Here is a 16,038-nt window from a genome sequence, read left to right on the forward strand (position 1 = left end):
ACTTGACATTGAACCCGTGAGAACACTGTATATGTACTCATTTAATCCCTTACAATTAACTCCTGGTCTGACTTTTCAACATGCTGTGAGAAAGCTCAAAGCATGCTCAAACATCTATTTATCTACCAGTATATACAAATACACACAAATGCACAGCTTTATTCTAACCATTTATTCCAGGACCTGGAAAAATGGAATATACTTCTGCCACATTCTTGTCAACCATAAAACTACTTTCACATTACACAAGTTTTATCAAGAATATCTATATTTTTTCTCATGCTGCACCTTATTTCTCATGGAGATGCCATCTTCAAGAAAAAACCACTTACCATGTGAAGAACTTGACCAAATCATTGGTGCACGCCAAACGTTGAATATATCGTGCACCTTTAAACCACATACATATTTGAGGGGGAAGAGGGGATTTTGCTGATTTGCATATACAAATTAGGGTTAGTATTCGGACAATCTTTTATGAAGTATTTCTAAAATTGTGGATTAAGTCCATCCCTAGATTCAATATTTAAACACACCATGCATATTTACCACTTTTTATTAGATTGTAATGTCTTTTAGAAGGGTCCCTCTAATTTATTAACCTATAACCTTTCTGGTTATTAGTTGTATAAGTTCATATTAGTCCATGTATTAGTACATATTCTTGTATATTTAATGTATATACCCAGTTATAGTACAATTCAGCAGAATATGTGTTCATAACAACAATGATAAAAGGTTTCTTTCATTTCCGTAACACACACATCATGTCATTTCTAGATTTGAAGTTTGACAACTTACCCAAAGTGTCCTTCAGATTTTTAACAATGGAGGCTTTCCGTGCACTGTTTTTCCTTTCCACATAGTTTGAAGGCACAAATCCTGTTTTGTTCATAGAGTTGCGGACGCGCCACCAGGATTTTGAGTCATCCAGAAGCCAAAGACGCTCATTCTTCTTTATGTCTAATTCTTGATCCTGCTGAGCCACATAATCAAACTTGGCCACTACAATCACCTCTTCCGTTGTCATCTTCTAATAGTGTTGATCCTGCAGAACAGTAAAAGAGAAAGCAGTGACTACATAGTGCAGAGTGATCTAAACTGATCTCTTGGTGGATGAGCTTAGGTGGCATCATAGGTTTCAGGGAAAAGGCAAGTGCAGCTGGCTCTAACAGCAAAGGGATTTTAGGCACTCACCAGGGCACTCGTTCATTATCACATACCTGTGCCCTAGCATAGCTGCCCACGACGGGAGTGTGAGCTCAGTGTGTAGCGCACCAATCAAAGGTGTGGGCTTAATTTGCCTTCACCAATAGCAGGGGAATCAGAATTTCTCTGGTAGGTTCTCTTTAATAAAATTAGTTCACAGCACTACATTTCTCTGAATTTATAATGTATTTAAAAGGTCATTGGCAATTTTGCTTTAAAAGAATCAAAGCACCTTAAAATAAAATGGAAATAAATAAATAACGTTTTAGTACAATTTTCTAAATCCCATCACAGTTCCAGCACAGTCCTTTCTGCAGCACTTCCAGCTTAGCACTGTCCCCAAGTGGTGGCAGCACAGTGTCCTTAACCTAACAAAGCAATAACAATTCAGCCAAAGGTGCGCTGACAATTGGTTACACTCTGGATGTGGTGCAGCTTTGGGAGAGCACTCAGCCAGAAACAAACACACGGATGTGGCCCTTTATTTGCCCCCCCCCCCCCAAAAAAAAATATGCTGCCCGTTACTGTATCTTAATATATAAAAGTAATGGATCAAGGTTAATGCAATTATAACTCAGATGAAGTCCTGAGAATGTTTACTGGAAAAAAACTTAACTAGAGAATATGCAAGCTATCAGCCAATTAGCCGCGCTAGTCTTTGGCTCAGCATTTCCCCAGTGACCCAGACAAATACTGGTGGGTGGGGATGGGACCGAGAGGGAAGCTAATACAGTTGTTCTTAGAAACGTATTGTTGCTCCAAGGCAGCTGGAATTATTAGGGGAAAAAACAAGTCAGAAGTCCAACATCAAGGCTGCATTTAACAGCTGGTAAAATAAATCAGTGTTCTGTTCTGTAGCAACCTGAACACAAATGCCTTTTTTCAAAAAACAACATTCCCTTTACTGTACCAAGTACTAACCGCTAGCAATGACCCTGCTATCCTATGTAAGGTAATAGAGTGTGTGTGTGTGTGTGTGCGTGCGTGCTTTTTAACTTGTTTATTAATGACCTGGAGGTGGGCATAGACAGTGCTGTTTCTATTTTTGCTGATGACACTAAATTGTGCAAAACTATAAGTTCCATGCAGGATGTGCCGCTTTGCAGAGCGATTTGACAAAATTAGATAACTGGGCAGCAAACTGAAAAATGAGGTTCAATGTTGATAAGTGCAAAGTTATGCACTTTGGTAGAAATAATATAAACGCAAACTATCTACTGAATGGTAGTGTGTTGGGGGTTTCCTTAATGGAGAAGGATCTAGGGGTTTTTGTTGATAACAAGTTGTCTAATGCCAGGCAGTGTCATTTTGTGGCTACTAAAGCAAATAAAGTGCTGTCTTGTATAAAAAAGGGCATTGACTCAAGGGATGAGAACATAATTTTGCCCCTTTATAGGTCCCTGGTAAGGCCTCATCTTGAGTTTGCAGTGCAGTTTTGGGCTCCAGTCCTTAAGAAGGATATTAATGAGCTGGAGAAAGTGCAGAGACGTGCAACTAAACTGGTTAAGGGGATGGAAGATTTAAACTATGAGGTGAGACTGTCAAGGTTGGGGTTGTTTTCTCTGGAAAAGAGGCGCTTGCGAGGGGACATGATTACTCTGTACAAGTACATTAGAGGGGATTATAGTCAGTTGGGGGATGTTCTTTTTTCCCATAAAAACAATCAGCGCACCAGAGGTCACCCCTTTAGATTAGAGGAAAGGAGCTTCCATTTGAAGCAGCGTAGGTGGTTTTTCACGGTGAGGTTGGGGAATGCCCTTCCTAGTGATGTGATAATGGCAGATTCTGTCAATGCCTTTAAGAGGGGCCTGGATGAGTTCTTGATCAATCAGAATATCCAAGGCTATTGTGATACTAATATCTACAGTTAGTACTAGTGGTTGTATATATAGTGTATGTATGTGAGTGTATAGATTGGTAGGTGTGGGTTAAGTGTGCTGGGTTTACTTGGATGGGTTGAACTTGATGGACACTGGTCTTTTTTCAACCCGATGTAACTATGTAACTATGTAACTATGTGTGTGTGTGTGTGTGTGTGTATATATATTATATATATATATATATATGTATATATGTATGTATGTATATGTATGTATGTATATATGTATAGTGGTGTGAAAAACTATTTGCCCCCTTCCTGATTTCTTATTCTTTTGCATGTTTGTCACACAAAATGTTTCTGATCATCAAACACATTTAACTATTAGTCAAAGATAACACAAGTAAACACAAAATGCAGTTTTTAAATGAGGGTTTTTATTATTTAGGGAGAAAAAAAATCCAAACCTACATGGCCCTGTGTGAAAAAGTAATTGTCCCCTGAACCTAATAACTGGTTGGGCCACCCTTAGCAGCAATAACTGCAATCAAGCGTTTGCGATAACTTGCAACGAGTCTTTTACAGCGCTCTGGAGGAATTTTGGCCCACTCATCTTTGCAGAATTGTTGTAATTCAGCTTTATTTGAGGGTTTTCTAGCATGAACCGCCTTTTTAAGGTCATGCCACAACATCTCAATAGGATTCAGGTCAGGACTTTGACTAGGCCACTCCAAAGTCTTCATTTTGTTTTTCTTCAGCCATTCAGAGGTGGATTTGCTGGTGTGTTTTGGGTCATTGTCCTGCTGCAGCACCCAAGATCGCTTCAGCTTGAGTTGACGAACAGATGGCCGGACATTCTCCTTCAGGATTTTTTGGTAGACAGTAGAATTCATGGTTCCATCTATCACAGCAAGCCTTCCAGGTCCTGAAGCAGCAAAACAACCCCAGACCATCACACTACCACCACCATATTTTACTGTTGGTATGATGTTCTTTTTCTGAAATGCTGTGTTACTTTTATGCCAGGGGTGTAACGGGACACGCACCTTCCAAAAAGTTCAACTTTTGTCTCGTTGGTCCACAAGGTATTTTCCCAAAAGTCTTGGCAATCATTGAGATGTTTTTTAGCAAAATTGAGACGAGCCTTAATGTTCTTTTTGCTTAAAAGTGGTTTGCGCCTTGGAAATCTGCCTTGCAGGCCGTTTTTGCCCAGTCTCTTTCTTATGGTGGAGTCGTGAACACTGACCTTAATTGAGGCAAGTGAGGCCTGCAGTTCTTTAGATGTTGTCCTGGGGTCTTTTGTGGCCTCTCGGATGAGTTGTCTCTGCGCTCTTGGGGTAATTTTGGTCAGCCGGCCACTCCTGGGAAGGTTTACCACTGTTCCATGTTTTTGCCATTTGTGGATAATGGCTCTCACTGTGGTTCGCTGGAGTCCCAAAGCTTTAGAAATGGCTTTATAACCTTTACCAGACTGATAGATCTCAATTACTTTTGTTCTCATTTGTTCCTGAATTTCTTTGGATCTTGGCATGATGTCTAGCTTTTGAGGTGCTTTTGGTCTACTTCTCTGTGTCAGGTAGCTCCTATTTAAGTGATTTCTTGATTGAAACAGGTGTGGCAGTAATCATGCCTGGGGGTGACTACAGAAATTGAACTCAGGTGTGATAAACCACAGTTAAGTTATTTTTTAACAAGGGGGGCAATCACTTTTTCACACAGGGCCATGTAGATTTGGAGTTTTTTTTCTCCCTTAATAACGTAAACCTTTATTTAAAAACTGCATTTTGTGCTCAATTATGTTATCTTTGACTAATAGTTAACGGTTTTTGATAAGCAGAAACATTTAAGTGTGACAAACATGCAAAAGAATAAGAAATCAGGAAGGGGGCAAATAGTTTTTCACACCACTGTGTGTATATATGTGTATATATACAGAGAGACTAATGTGACCCATGGACAGGGAGGCAGGACAGGAATAGTATACTTACTGAGCTATGCTTTCTGTATATAAACTTACTTTCAATAATATTCACATGTGTATTTAAATCTGACTGGCAGAAATATACAGAATTAACCAGAAAATTTAAATGGACTCCGTTTTGGTACATTAAAAGTTGTTTGCATGCTTTTCTTAGTAAGAACTGCAAGGTTAATAATGTGTGGAACACAGGACAGATGGCAGGCAATGGGCTAGAACCGAAATCTGTTAAAGAGCCCCACACAACACAGACACCCCTAATATACCTATCACTGTAATCTGTTCCTTAAAAAAGTAGCTAAAATCCAGTGGCAAAACACTTCTTCTCTTTCTGCATCATTTAAATCCTGGCAGGGGAGGAGGGACTAAAACAATGATGTTACAAACTGTAACAACTTCTCCACAGCTTACAGATAGCATGCAGGACCTATATAACCCACAATGCATTGCATTGTGATGTTCTTTTCCATACTGACATCACGTGTGCAGGGAATTGTGGGATTTGGATACAGCAGGCTAAAGGCAGGCTGAGAACAGCCGACTAATGTTAGATTTTTTTGAGTTTCAAAGTGTCAGCCAGATCAGCAGGAGGACAGGCTTAAGAAACTGTTCCAAACCATATTATTACATTAAAATCATGAAAAGGCTGCATATTTGTTAATTGAAGTGTTTGGGTGGAGTTTTCCTTTAAAGGACAAGGAAAGGCTAAGTCACTTGGGGGTGCATAAATGTTAGGCACCCCCAAGTGACTTTAATTGCTTACCTTGTACCCCGGGCTGGTGCTCCTGTTAGGAGAAAACAGCACCAGCCCGGGGTACCTGCAAGCGAACGCTTCCTCCTTCCTGCTTCATTTTGCCGGGACCCCACGACAGATGCATGCGCAGTAGAGTGAAAAGCCGATTTCTCTGTTAAAGTTCCACTATTCACTCTACTGCGCATGCACGCGATACAGGAAGGAGGAAGCGCTGCAGCTACCCTGGGCAAAGTCACTTGGGGGTGCCAAAATGTTAGGCACCCCCAAGTGATTTAAATTGCCTACCTTCTACCTTGGACTGGTGCTGTTCTCTCCGAACAGGGGCACCAGTCCAGGGTAAAAGGTAGGTGATTTAAGTCACTTGGGGGTGCCTAGCATTTTGGACTGGTGCCCCTGTTCGGAGAGAACAGCACCAGTCCAGGGTAGAAGGTAGGCAATTTAAGTCACTTGGGGGTGCCTAACATTTTGGCACCCCCAAGTGACTTTGCCTTTTCTTCTCCTTTAAAGGGATTCTGTCATGATTTATATGGTATACTTTTTATTTCTAAATTACACTGTTTACGTAGCAAATAATGTACTCTACCATTTAAAATGTTATTCTTTAAGCAACAAATGTATATTTATTAGCTGTAATATTGGTGTGTAGGCGCCATCTCAGTGCATTGTGCCTGAGTCTGAGCTTTCAGAAGGAGCCAGCGCTACACATTAGAACTGTTCCCAGGTAACCTAATGTTTCTCCTACTTCCATGTAACTGGAGGAGTCCCAAGCCGGACTTGGATTTCTTATACCTACTGGGAGCTGCTATCTTGCTCCCTTCCATTGTTCTGCTGATTGGCTGCTTGGGGGGGGGGGGGGGGGGGGAATACCACTCCAACTTGCAGTACAGCAGTAAAGTGTGACTGAAGTTTATCAGAGCACAGGTCACATGGCTGTGGCACCCAGGGAAATGAAGAATATGGCTAGCCCCATGTGAAATTTTAAAATTAAATATAAAAAATGTTGTCTGTGTTTTTGAAAAACGGATTTCAATGCAGGATTCTACTGGAGAAACTCTATTAACTGATGCTTTTTTAAAAAAAAATATATAAAACAACATGTTTTCCCATGACAGTATTGCTTTATGTGCCACATGCCTTGAAATATGAGATACCATTATAAATATATAATTGTGTTGACTGCAGATATACTTTGATTCTGAGCTCCTATCTGTTCTATACTACCCTGTGTGTTATTGCACAGCAAGAGCAAAGAAATGATGTCTGCACAATTTTACCTTAACTTTCCTGACATTGCAACATTAAGAAGTTTCTAAGAAGAATGTAGAAGGAAGTAGAACTAGTCTTCAGGATTCAACTAAACCACTTTCCCAACGTATGCACTAAGCAAGACTTCTAGTTTCTTGCAACACTGTCTGGCCCAAAGCGACATGAGGCCTAACACAATCACAAAAATCCCCTATAACCCGCACCAATCACCCACATTCTGCATGGTTCTCTCTAATGCACAGATCAAAGCAAGGGATCCCTGGGAAAAAAAAGTGAAGCTACGAGTTCCCAAATTAGCGACTATATTCAGCCCAACAAGAAGGACTGCCCCCCCACTCATTCCTAGGGGAACTGCCTGCAGGTAGTAATTAGCACTCCATAACGCACTAGTCAGCATTTCCAAGAGATAATCATCTGATGATGACAATCAATTGCAAACAATTCCCATATGAATGCCTACTGATCCACCTTACACTCAAAAAAGCTTAGTGAGGTGCCTGAGTCTGATAGTGTGGATTCACACTGAATTCCGCTCAATATGCCTGCAATTGGGCTGACCTAGTGGCTCCGTGTAAAGGCACATCCATAAGCTTTTTTGAGTGTAGGGGTAGATTCTCAGCCTGCGTGAGGAACCACCCCATGTGGCGCTAGCCTAAAGCTATGGGTTTCAGCAGTCCTGCTTTGTGCCTTTTCAAACTCTCATACAAAGGCCAGCAGAGACCACAAAACTGACACAGCATTAGCAGGCAAGCCACATTGCACTAATGGTGGCCATACACATTACAATAAGATCATTTGTACCGTTCAGAGCTGAATCGTCAGATATGCAGGTAGAAAAAAAAAAAGAACATAATGCTTGGACATTTTCCGTCCTGCCTGATTGAGAAGATGACCGATATCCAAGGCCTTTGCCGATACTGGTCACCTTGTCTCCCACACGCAGGGACTATTATACAAAACATTGCATGTAAGGCCACCTGAAAGGAGAAGGAAAGGCTAGTAAAGAGTTAATCTCAAGCTGCAGGCATACCTTCAGTTGTCCCAATAGTGCCCTTAAATCTCCCCATATTTCACCTGTTCAGAAGATCAGAAGCCAAACAGGAAGAAAAAACGCTGAGCTGTGTAAAGAAAGTTCCCATAATGCCTCGCTCCTGCACAGACACCCAGACCAAGTGAACATGCTCAGTTAGTTGACTGAGTCAGCTTCCTGCTGATTGGCTCAGATCCACATTCCTAAGGAAGGGGGGTGAGTTCTTAGCATTCTTGAGGGAGGGGGGAGCAAGAGAGTGCAGAGAGCAGAAAGCTGCGTGTCTCTGGCACAGGAATTACAGACACAAGAAATCTTCTTTTCAGAGAAGTCAGTGCAGCGTTTCTGTGAGTGCTTATGGCTGTATTTACATAGACCTTTCTGATAAAGCTTACTTAGTTTTTACCTTTCTTTCTCCTTTAAGGAGGGGCCTAGTTTCTGTTCTTAATGATTGCTACATTGTGATGTCCAGCCAAGACATCCAGGGAACCACAGCACCACAGAAAAGTGATTAAGGAGGAGTGTAGGTTTGATTTCACTTCCGGTCAATGACAACATCACTCTTGGCTTAAGTAAAGAGCGCCAGTGGGTCTGGTTGCAGATAAAATTGTTGTGGGTCTGAACAGGTAGCAGGTCCAAGAGTGTAAAAATGCAGATTCTTGTTTGGTTTATAATCTATGTGCTTAGATCTGCAAGTCTCTGCCTGTAATTGGGGTAGCATTTGTGGGGGCAGCTCATGAATATTATTTGCAGCTCCACTAAAAAGATGGCAGAGTTGTTAAACACACAACCAAATAAAGAAAGATGTCAATACGCTGCTGTTGGATTCTGCCTGTCAATACATACAGGGGAGAGATTTTGGGCTGAAAATACATATTTGGTTTTGGGGCAAGATCTGCTCCATGTGATAGCAACAGATTGGTGTTTTCTGCACCAGCATATATATTTATTCTGGTGGGAAAAACACCACATCTGTTATCAGCCTTTTTGGTGTTCCTGGGCAAATTGGCGAAACACAGTCCAGAAAACAAAGCTGGGAAACCTGAGAGCTGCCTTACTTCACCAAAGCCTTACCTATTTATCATAGTCAAATGCCCAGGGTTCAATCATTTAAAAAAATCACCAAAATGCAATTACTGTTACATGAAAGATGCATTTAACAATAACAGAAATCTGTAAGGCTCAGGGCATATGTGTTTCTCAGCCAGCTGAAAAACACCACCAACCACCTCCTGTGCCTCCTATACACATGAATGAGAAACACCTGAAATATCTAGCACCAGCAGTTTTATTCCAAAAAATTATGTTGTGATGGAATGAGGGCTGAAAAGTGAGCCAAGGTTTAAACAGGCTTTTTACCATTGAAATAAATAAGAAATGTAAGTGGCAGTGAGCAGCACTTTTCAGCCAGTCAGAATGTGCGGGGCTCCAAAGCAAAGTGTAACAGCCCTAATGGCAAGAATCAGGACAAGTGGAGTTCAACATTTTGGCACATAAAGCTGCGTATAGGTTTAGAAAGCAAGAAGTTAATTCAAGACTCACCAGATAAGGCTAACCTTACAGATTGCTTTAATATACCTATAATGCCTGAAGGCACAGCCAACTATGCATTTTAAGAAAAGCTTGTGGTGTGTTTATATAAGAGCAGAACAATGCAAGTCAAATGCAGAAGTGAATGGACTATAGAAAATGAGATGCTCAGCATACATGACCTGTGTGCCTGACCACTGCATGTTTTGGACCACACCTAACAAATCACACCTGTTAAACTGGAATCATGTTACAAAGCCCAAGTATTAACCTATTTTCGGTACATTGATTCATCACATTATATCTGAAACTAGTAAGCACCTGCATGCATAGTGCTAAGTCTGTAGCTCACAAGTTAGATGTAGGCGCTCATTGCATAGATATAAAATAAATTATATCTGCATCCTCCACAACTCTTCTAAGCCCTATGTAACAGCCACTGAAAATGTGTGAAAATGCTTGCATAGCTAAAAAGGTAAAATTACCATATTTCCTGTATAACATACGTTTTAATCCTACATAAACTATGAAATTTTCCTACCTATGCATCCTAATAAAGGGGCTCTCTTGGATGAGCAGAACAGTAAAGTGCTCCTGCCTTCTGGCCGTGCTCTGGAGAAGGAGGAAGCTTGAGGCAAGGGGAGCTGTGTTAACGTCTCTTTCTTTTGTCTTTGTACATACCTCCCTCCTACTTCTCCACAACAGAGACCCACCAGTCCTCCTCTCAACACTTGAGACATGATAAACCTGAGAACCAGCAAAAGCAGGCAACAGAAGCTCCAGTGGCATCAAGCTGCCTAATACTGTATGTAATTTACTGCTCTAAAATTATAGGTACATTCATAGACATGCCTTTGGATTCTGGGCAATAGAATCTACAGCAGTAGCTGTACCAGGTTCCCTACCAATTCTTTTAACACCATTACTGTACAAGAGCCAGTACACCCTAATATGTTGTGGTTAAGTTGTGTTTAGAACAAGCAATGGGAACAGTAGGGGAGCTGCCATAAGTCACCTGACTGTGCAGCAAAAAACTGGCCTTACATATGTGTCACAGCTCCACTTCTCTTCCTAGTGTTCCAGTTAAGCACAATAAAAAGCTGGCTTTACACATATGTCACAGCTCATCTTCACTTTCTGGTGTTCCAGTTGAGCACAATAAAAAGGTGGCCTTATAACGTATGGTCCCTTGTACAGTATTTGACCCTTTGATCTGTATACGGCCACCTTAAGAAAATATCACCTTTGGAGAGATTAAAACTTCAAGTTAAGTCAGTAACACCTTCAGAGTAGCTAGGTGTATAGTATAGTATATTTTTATTATTAATTCATACAAAGGGAACATTAAACATTAGTGCAGGCATTTCTTTTGTTGAATACTGAAAGGGAATGGACACAAAACACAGTGTTATTTATGACACTGACAGCATTACCTACCTTTGCCACATCAACTCTTCCAACACTTGGGTTTGGCTGACCTAAATAAATAATAATTATATACATTGTTATTTATTTATTACTTAGTTGCACTGTACATATAGCATATGTCCTCTGCAATATTTTAGAAAGACAGAAGATCACACAATGCCCTATGTGCTGCTAAGAGCTCTTGAAATAAAGAACCAGTGGCCAGATATTGAGGAATCCTATTCAGTTAGAGTTTTTTCATATGACCTCTTAACTTCAACACAATCTAGTTTCTAAACTATTTTGTTAGCAAAAATGGATTTATACTTATTTATTATACTTATTTATTAACAATACATTTGTATTTTAGCATCTGTATTTATTTCATTTAGATTTATAACTTAGTAAATGCCCTAGCTATTATTACGTTTGCCCCAGAAAAACATACGCAAGAAAATACAAATAGCGGTTAATTCTAAATTGGCAAAAGTTTACTTCTATACCACACTACAAATCTAGGCTTTAGTTAGAGTCTTCTGAAAATTGCCTCAGAGCTTACATTTTACACTGTATTTCCCCACAACTCCTCAGACATAATAAAATATCATAAATATAAATACCGGAGGTCTTATGACAGTTTGATACCCAAAAGAAATGGGATAACCCATTTAAGTCTATGAAATGTAGAGACCCCAAAATGAATACATAAAACACATTTGTTTTGCAGTCCACCAAGCATATTTAATCAAGAAAGAAGAAACACACACACTAAAAAACAAATACAACCATTTAAAAAAGCATATATCACTGTGAGATCAGTGGGCAAAATTCTATTTCCACTAATGGCAATGCAGAACCGTAAATTGCTAGAAATGCAGTAAAATAGCCAGCAAGAAATAATAAGTAATTAAGCAGTTAGATTAGTGCAGTAAAAAAAATTGGTAATACAGGTATGGGACCTGTTATCCAGAATGCACGGGACCAGGAGGTTTCCGGATAAGGGATCTTATTGTAATTTGGATCTCTATAACTGCTAAAAATCATTTAAATATTGAATAAATATTGAACATAATAGGCTTGTTCTGCCTCAAATAAGGATTAATTATACCTTATTACTGTTTTATTATTAGAGAGAAAAGGGAAATCATTTATAAAATTAGAATTATTTGCTTATAATGGAGTCTATGGGAGATGGCCTTTCCGTAATTCGGAACTTTCTGGATAACGGGTTTCCGGATAAGGGATCCCATACCTGTACTAATACTAGTCAAACTTTGTGTGTGCTATGAGTGTAAAAATGCCTCACCCTACTCCCAAAAATATATGTGGTGCCTGTTAAAAAAAAGCAGGCAGAATGTGTGAACAGTGTGTGTGTATTAAAATTATTTATTTAAATACAGGCAGGTGAAGCTCTAGGATCAAACAGATTGAGGGCTGCCATAAGGCCATGGTTTCCATGTGTCTGAGTTGACTGAGCTACTCGTTACCCTGAGGGTGAGAGCATTGAGGAAAGAGGTGATCTGTGGCAATGAATAGGTTAAACCCTCTGCAGCAGTAAGCAGGATCCTAGGAATTGGTGACCAGGAAGTAAAAGGACAAACCTATCGTAAACAAGGATAGTGACCATGGATGTCTGTAACCAGGAAGTATGAAAGTATGTTCGGATCTGTATACACATATATACAATGTTCTTTACCCACTGCTTCCTTAACACACTTCTATACAAACACGGCTTTACCCTCATCTTAGCATATGCTGTAAATCTCGGGTACATATATGTATCAAAAAGTCATGCATCAATGTGGGAGCCTAAATTTAAGTCAGAACCTGAAGCCTAGGGTTTCTTTTCTTAACTTATAGTGTAAAACCGAGAATGAAAGAAAAATGCTGCGTAACCACAGGAACTTCCCCTACCAACACTTGGAAGAAGTTAAAAAAACCAAAACGCAGGTGCAAATAAAAATGGGGTCTGCGAATGCAGCTTGTTAGCACCTGTGTCAGATAATAAACTTCTTACTCAAAGACTGTGAATGCCAAAAAAACCCCAACAAAATATATAACTGTCATGGTTTTCATTTATTATATACAGCTGCAAGATTTACCCATAGAACAGCCCATGTACAGTCATTGCTGCTGAATGGATTATAATCACTGTGATAATGAAACTAAGTAATATGTATAAGCATATTTATTCTATCGTCTACTATGCGTGTTCAAAACGCCATCCATCAAGGCATTATAGGAGAAGGAAAGGCTAATAAAGAGTTAATCTCAAGCTGCAGGCATACCTTCAGTTCTCTCAATAGTGCTCTTAAGGCTCCCCATATTTCTCCCATTCAAATGATCAGAAGCCTCATAGAAAAAAAAATGCTGAGCTCTGTAAAGAAAGTTCCCATAATGCCATGCTCCTGCACCAAGACTAAGACTCCTGTACATGCTCAGTCTGTAAGACTATGAGGAAGCTTCCTGCTGATTGGCTCAGATCACACATTCCTAAGGGGAAAGGGGGTGAGTCCTTAGCATTCTTGAGAGAGGGGGGGAGAGCTGCGCAGACTCTGGCACAACAAAACAAAGACAACAAATCCTGTTTCTTTTGACAGAGAACTCAGTACAGCGTTTCTCTGAGTGCTTATGGCTGTATTTACAAGGACCTTTCTGATAAAGCTTACTTCGTTTTTAACTTTCCTTCTCCTTTAATACAATCTGACAACACAACATTACCCAGCAGGGCATTTACCCAACCTCACTGCCACCTATGCTGCATGTATTTCTCAAGTCTAAAAGGGTGGTCTCTGGTGCTTTGATCTTTTCTATGGAAAAAAAAACACCCCTTGCTACCTGATTATAATGCCCTATTATGTACTTGTAAAGAGTAATTATGTCCCCTCACAAACATCTTTTCTTCAGAGAAAACACAGAAATGCATAAACAAGGGTTCACTTCATACCTTATACAATCCAGCTCACTACTTCATAGGAGGAAAATCCATCTAGAAATAAGCAAAATGACAATGTGTGAATAGGAGACAAATAGCAGGCAAGGGTTTGTAAATACAAGTTTTATTTGAGCTGCATAAGACTGCAAGATAAATAAGGTGTATTTTTCTCTATAGGCCTATACACATAGAAGCAAGCACACCGGTGAGCAGGAAAATAGCTGAGCAAGCTGTGTCTGCTGAGCTAACTGGCTTACTAGCAAATGTGACCCAAGAATAATTGTGTACAAAGAAGCCAAAGTGGAAATATTAAACAAGCTGGGCGAGAGAGAGACAGAGAGAGATTTCTGCATTCAAAAGAAATGGTAAATAGTAATGTCAATTTGTATTTACTTTCACTTATGCCTTAAAACACATGATGACAATGAATAGTCATCATACTGTTAGGGGGTGATATTTCAACTTTAGAATTTGATTTTTTTTTTCACGATTTGAGTTATGTGCGCTAAAATTTTAATTATGGTTCAAAAATTCTAATGTCTGGAGAAAGGTAAAAACTAAGTAAAGCTTTATCAGAAAGGTCTATGTAAATACAGCCATAAGCACTCACAAAAACGCTGCACTGAGTCCTCTATTAAAAGAAACATAGGATTTCTTGTCTCCTTTGTGTAAACATGTTCTTAGGCTATCTGACTTCCTCTCTCAGAAAAATCCTTCATTCCCAGGGCCAGAGTCTGCGCAGCTGTCTCTTGCTCCCGCCTCCCATAAGAATCCATTCCCCCCTCCCTTAGGAATGTGTGATCTGAGCTACCAAGGGCTAGTGCTGCAGCAAGATACTGGAGATCAAGCTAAAATTGCAGCTGCTATCTTAAACAAACAGAGAGAGCTTCTAGGGCTCTTTACTCAGGTATAGGTAATAAAGTATTTGCGTTTTTTGTTTTTTTTTTTTTAAAAAGTGAGTGTGTGTTTTATTTGGTAAACAGACCTGAAGGGCAGGCAGTTCTTTTTTTGCCGTTTTAGCAGCTTTTGCTTGGATAAATGCGAAGGCAGCAAGAGTGGTCTCTGAGAAGCAGGGCCCCATCACCTTGGTTATAGTACACCCTTGTAATTATCACCTATCGGTAATTGGACAGGAAAATCACTTTCATATGCCATAAACACAATCAGCCAATTCCTGATATTTTGACTCTGCGTTTCTTTCCAAGAGGAAATTGCGATTTGGTGCAGACGCAAACTTTGCCAATAGTTCATGCATTTGCCTGTCCCACAGAATGGTGCTATTTAGTGATAAAGAAAAAAAAAAAAAAAACTTTACTTTGTGGCTTGAACAATTACAGTCCCTGCATTCACACATACTGTGAGATTTCATTTTGCTGAAGGTGCAGAGGAACAGCAATATATGTGCAGCCTTATTCATTTTTTATTTTCTTTGCCAATTTGTATGCACAGAGCATTCCTTCTCCTCACTGCAGCATTTATACATTACCCTAAATGTTGGCTTAACAAAAAAAATTCACCTTTAATTGTGATGGATAGCTACATCAATACTATTGAGATGCTAAGGAGATAATGTATAGAGGCTACATATCAAACCCATAGAGGACATGTAGCACTAAACTCAGCTATAAAGTATTCATAGTGTCTAAGCTATAAAACTGTAAACAATTCTGATACCCTTTGTTTATATATGTGTGTGTGTGTGTGTGTGTGTATTAGTGAATATGAAAAATTGCATCTTGTTCTTTTTTCAGGAAGATCAAAAAGCTATATTACTGGTGTGTTTCATACAGAGGGTATTTTTCCTTTTTAATAAACAGGAAAAAAATTATTGAAAGTGTTAGCAGATTTAGGCTGAAACCAGCAACACCCCCAATACGGATGCTGACAAAATAAACAGTACTAATTTGGTCTGTGCATAGGCTTTTATAAAAAGTTTAACCTTCTGAACCAGCAGAAAAAAGGGAGAACTTGTTTTCAATAGCTTATTCCAGCAGTTAATTAATAGCAGGCTGCTTCTGGCGGAAAGCAATTTTGTGGTGGATAAGAAAAAACCCACCCAACAGACGCTGATGGCGTCCATATCCAAGGTTTAACATATGACATGCTCCATATT

The 16,038-nt window shown here is 39.7% G+C and overlaps 1 protein-coding gene across 4 annotated transcripts in view; it reads right to left on the bottom strand.

Moving 5' to 3' along the window:
- nck1 (NCK adaptor protein 1) overlaps positions 1-16,038 on the bottom strand; it is a 56,772-nt gene that overhangs the window by 22,652 nt on the left and 18,082 nt on the right. For 2 of the 4 annotated variants that reach the window (XM_012970335.3, XM_012970334.3), the window contains exons 2-4: positions 13,938-13,979; positions 11,021-11,061; positions 802-1,048 (exon numbers count right to left, since the gene is read on the bottom strand). In XM_012970335.3, the coding sequence (XP_012825789.1) occupies positions 802-1,030 (229 nt within the window). In that variant the 5' untranslated portion in view covers positions 1,031-1,048; positions 11,021-11,061; positions 13,938-13,979. 4 annotated transcript variants of the gene reach the window in all.

Source organism: Xenopus tropicalis, chromosome 5, assembly GCF_000004195.4.
Source record: "Xenopus tropicalis strain Nigerian chromosome 5, UCB_Xtro_10.0, whole genome shotgun sequence".
In the NCBI taxonomy this organism is placed as follows: domain Eukaryota; kingdom Metazoa; phylum Chordata; class Amphibia; order Anura; family Pipidae; genus Xenopus; species Xenopus tropicalis.